Source organism: Hoplias malabaricus, chromosome Y (genome assembly GCF_029633855.1).
Source record: "Hoplias malabaricus isolate fHopMal1 chromosome Y, fHopMal1.hap1, whole genome shotgun sequence".
NCBI classification, from domain to species: Eukaryota; Metazoa; Chordata; class Actinopteri; order Characiformes; family Erythrinidae; genus Hoplias; species Hoplias malabaricus.
The window spans coordinates 76,398,069-76,402,682 of NC_089820.1; the positions used below are offsets into that span (position 1 = coordinate 76,398,069).

The 4,614-nt window shown below is 42.3% G+C and overlaps 1 protein-coding gene across 2 annotated transcripts; it reads left to right on the forward strand.

Annotated features, from left to right (window-relative positions):
- Window positions 1–405: 405 nt before the first annotated feature.
- On the forward strand, window positions 406–4,392 carry LOC136679424 (neurogenic differentiation factor 6-B-like). 2 transcript variants are annotated; one of them, XM_066657935.1, is made up of 2 exons: window positions 406–542; window positions 2,902–4,392. In XM_066657935.1, the coding sequence occupies exon 2, from the start codon at window positions 2,927–2,929 to the stop codon at window positions 3,719–3,721; it is 795 nt and encodes a 264-aa protein (XP_066514032.1). In that variant the 5' UTR covers window positions 406–542; window positions 2,902–2,926; the 3' UTR covers window positions 3,722–4,392. The 2 variants fall into 2 exon arrangements, with proteins under 2 accessions (XP_066514032.1, XP_066514033.1); XM_066657936.1 differs by lacking the exon at window positions 406–542 and adding an exon at window positions 2,623–2,664.
- The last annotated feature ends 222 nt before the right edge of the window (window positions 4,393–4,614 follow it).

Here is a 4,614-nt window from a genome sequence, read left to right on the forward strand (position 1 = left end):
CAGATGGAGGGAGGGAGAAGGACAGAAAGTGAGAGGAAGAATAAGAATGTGTGTGACCGAGCAAAACAGAGAGGGAGAGAGAGAGAGGAAGCAAGAGAGTGAGTGAAAGAGAGAGAATGGAGAGAGAGAGAGAGGGACAGATGGAGGGAGGGAGAAGGACAGAAAGTGAGAGGAAGAATAAAAATGTGTGTGACAGAGCAAAACAGAGAGGGAGAGATAGATAGAGAGAGAGAGAGAGAGAGAGAGAGACAGAAAGATGTGAGAAAGAAGAAGAATGTAAGAAAGACAGAGAGGAAGAGTGGGATAGTATAAGAGTGCAGGAGGAGAGAGGGAGGGGAGTAAGAGAAGAAGAGGGGGGGGGGGCAGAGTAAGAGAGCGAGGAAAGGTGTACCATAGAGGGAGGGGACGAGAGATAGTGCAAGAGAGAGAGAGAGAGAGCTTAAAGGAATCTCCTCAGTCTCTCAGTAACACATGGAAGCTGCTGAAACCAGGGGGATGTACATCACTGACATCATGCCAACTGAAGTCTGAGGGAGAAGCAGGTAAGACTTCACGCACCCACACACTACACCATCAACACACAACCATCTTCACATCACTGTATCATCTCGTCTAGAATTGGAATCCAGAATACACAGGGCTTTAGGTTTAGAATCAAATGTGTGTGTTGATCCTTGAGCAGACGTGAGGCTCTTTGTTGTGTCCTGGGTTGTGTATGAAGATGGATGTATAGATGAATAGATAGAAAAGCATTACTTGTTATAGATACATTACATCTGCCTTTTACTAAATAAATGGTTCTATAGGGAATCGTCCACCGAACAGTTTTTCAGGAAGTCAAACGCATTTCTCTGATGGATTGACAGACTCTTAAAAATACATGGCTGCATACTGTTCTTCTGCCTTTATTTAACTACGTTACACTGTATGAAGTCATGCAGTGTTTGAACCTGTTTCAAAAATGGTAAGAAAATACCCACTGACATTTTCTTTTGGGAACCGAAAGTTGTTCTTCTATGGGTCCAAAGAACCCTTAATGACAGCTTTATTTTGAGTGTAGTCATAGAGACAGATGGACAGGTGGACAGACAGATAGACAGATACAGTTAGGCCCATCATTTATTTAATGTTTTATTTATTGTTTTTGATTTCTTCTTTTTTATTTATTTTTTTACCTGTTTTTTTTTACTTCAGGTTGGAAATGATGACATAAAAATGTGACAAAGGACAGTAGGCCATTTAGCTAGAGATGCTAATGAATCATTTAACTATTTGTAAACATACTTCTATGCCATTTCAAATGGTGCTAGTCATTTCGTCCATGTGCGTGGGCTTTCTGACCAACTGCACAGAGAGAAGAGCAGATCCTCACGTCATATGTCAGAAATCTTGAGACTGTTACTGCTGTAAATCTTGAGACAGTTGCTGCTAAAACCAAAGAGTCTAGTGTTGACCTTTGGTTGCGTGATGTGGCCTCTTTGTCACATATTCATGTCATTTCCAGCCAGAAGAAAGCTGCTGCTTAAATACACATTAAAATCAAAAATCAAACTTCAGTATGAGTATGAATCTTTGTGGGCTTAGACACAGTGACAGAGAGAGAGAGAGAGAGAGAGAGAGAGAGAGAGAGAGAGATGGCCAGACACCAAGAGACACATTGACAGATGGACTCCATTTTTTTTAAATGTTTGCTGGCTTTGAAATGCAGTTCTACATCAAGATTTAGATCATGTTTCACTCTTACGTGACCACTCTTTAAATTTCATGGAGAACCAAGTCAGACATAGAACCTTTAAACTGTTGAACTTTATATACGTTCCTCAACTTCATAGGCATCTCATTAACACTGTTGTTTCTTTAAAAAAAAACAAACATTAGCTGAAAATGTATTTATGAAACCAAAACATTAAATTAAATTAAAATTTTAAACATTTCAGATTTTAAATGACCAAAGAGTATATAGTTGCTGTGAAAACCATGCATCTCCAAAATAATAACTTTACAGGATATGGGGAAAAAAACCCTCTTAACTTTCAATCAAAGTCAGGGTAAAAAGATTTTATTCCAAGTAATTTTGCAGCATTTCTATTAAAAAATGTAAACATAATGTGACAAACTGCTGCTGTGTTCAAATGATATAATACACTATAAACTGACATAAATGGAGATATATGTTGTTCATTGGACAGTGATGATATGGGCTTTATACAGATATTAGTTTCAACATTTTGAGGCAAATTTACAACACAAACTGTTCAAAATGTCGATGCTAGTTGTTGTTATTATTGTTTTTCACGCCCAAATCCTTTCATTATTCCATTTATTCTTTGTCATATCCAAACACATTTCATTCACTGGACCCCCTGTGTACGCCGTCTGTTTTAAATTCTATAAATAGTATAAATTTTGGAGAAAGTGTGATCATATCTGGGCCCGAATCTTGACACTGAGTTTGAAATGCAACTGCCAACGCTGGTGACGTCATCGTGTCCTTGAACCTGATTGGCTGAACGTCTGTAAATTGTCCTCACTGTCACTCCCTGATGTTTATGTTCCCGCCGTCTACACACCACTGCAAAAGTGAACTCTTCTGAAACTTTCCCTCCCTCCAAACCCCTCAGCTCCCCCCCACACACTTCTTTTATTTCTTCTTCCTTTCTTTGGGTTTGTTCCTTTTTGTGTGTATCCCAATTCTGTCGTTTTTTTTTTTATATATATATAATTTTCCTGTACACATTTTTTTTTTGCATACACATTTTTCTGTTTTCTTCTACCCTTCTGTCTCTTGTTCTCTCCTCCAATTCTGTTGTGGAACTCTCTGCGGTGCTTTTGGTTCTTTAGAGAACCCGTGCAGAACCCTTTATTGTTGTTGTTTATTTTTGTTGTTTACTGTTGTTGTAGTGGTAGTGGTGGTGACGTAGAGAAGATGCTCACGGTGCCATTTGAAGAGGCAGAAGCCTCGCGCGAGCTCCGTTTCGGCTCGTCCAGCGCGGGGTCGAAGGAGACGAGGGACGAAGAAGAGGAGGATGAAGAAGAGCGGGACGACAGACGCGCAGGACGGCGGAGGAGAGGAGGAGGAGGAGGAGGAGGGGAAGGAGGTGGAGGGTCAGGTGGCACAGAGCGCGCGCGCGCACGGCGTCAGGAAGCGAACACGCGGGAGCGTACACGCATGCACGGGCTGAACAGCGCGCTCGAGCGTCTGCGGCGCGTGGTGCCGTGCCACTCCAAGACGCAGAAACTGTCCAAGATCGAGACGCTGCGTCTGGCCAGAAACTACATCCGGGCCCTTTCCGAGACGCTGCGCACTGGCACGCGGCCTGACGTGTTGGTGTTCGCGCGCACGCTTTGCGCAGGCCTCTCGCAACCCACTACCAACCTGGTGGCCGGCTGCCTGCAGCTCAACGCCGCACGCTACGACACGCATTATGACGCGCACTACGACGCTGAGCACGTGGCCACGCCCACCGGACACGCCCATCACGCGCCGTACGACCGTGGCGGAGGAGCAAACGGCGGTGGCTACGAGTTGAGCGGCTGCGGCGCGAGGCTGGATCCCCCACTCAGCTACGACGGCATCTTCTCTTTCAGGACGCGCGAGCACGAGGGGGCTGCGGACTCTCACTACGCGCACGGGGGCGCGCTCACACATTTCCCCTACGAGCTGCACCTGCACCAGAGCTTCCAGAGCCAGCACGAGCCGAACACGAGCTTCCACAGCTGAACACACGTCGGACCCTGACACATTTGCAACGAAAAGTTTGGGGAGGTGTTTAGGTGTTTGTTGGTGAAAATATAAACACGGGCAGAAAACAACTTCTGTGCTTTTTGATTCACTTGATGTATAAAATAAGATAAATCTTGTCTACAGGCAACATATTTTTAGAGCACGTGCACTTTCCATACACGTGCCATTACTTATGCACATGCTACCAGTTAGGCATGTGATAGCGATTAATAAAACTAGTAATTATTACTACACTAATTGTGTATTAAAATGCCCAGAAGTGTGTTCTCCGTAGAGGATGTGTGTTTATTTTCACTCAAAGTCAACATCTGAAGCATTTGAATAAAATACAAAAGACCAATAGTCACGTGAAGGGCGGTCAATGTTGATATCGTTTTCTTTCGCGTAAAGCCTTGTTCTACTTAAAGGCGAAAATGATCAGATATGTGTTGTGTCCCAGTGTTGGGGTCAGTGAAGGGTTAACTGGAACATTAATTGTCTGACCGCTTCAAGACTGACATGACGAATATTCCCATAATTCACGGGGAAAACGGAATTGTTAATATTTTAACAATTTGAAGGAAAATAAGATGTAAAAGAAATACTTGAAAATAATTGATGACGCTATCGCAACATTTGAAGTTCTCTCTGGCGTTTTTTTTCCAGAACACTCCCAATTAATGAGTGGGAAATTCGCTCACATTTTTCTAAAGAATAAGATTGAAAAAGCGACTCATTATATAAAATATGATTAAAAAAAATAAAAACAGTTGTATAAATCTCAATCTTGTTTTAAACATTATACTATTTATTTATTTATTTATTTATTGTTAATGGCTTTCTTTAAGAAGGCTTTATTTAAAGCTTTTATTTCACCCATTCATCTAATA

What these genes read in the sequence shown, in the direction of transcription:
- LOC136679424 (XM_066657935.1), top strand. Translation starts at nt 2,927, where the DNA reads ATGCTCACGGTGCCATTTGAAGAGGCAGAAGCCTCGCGCGAGCTCCGT.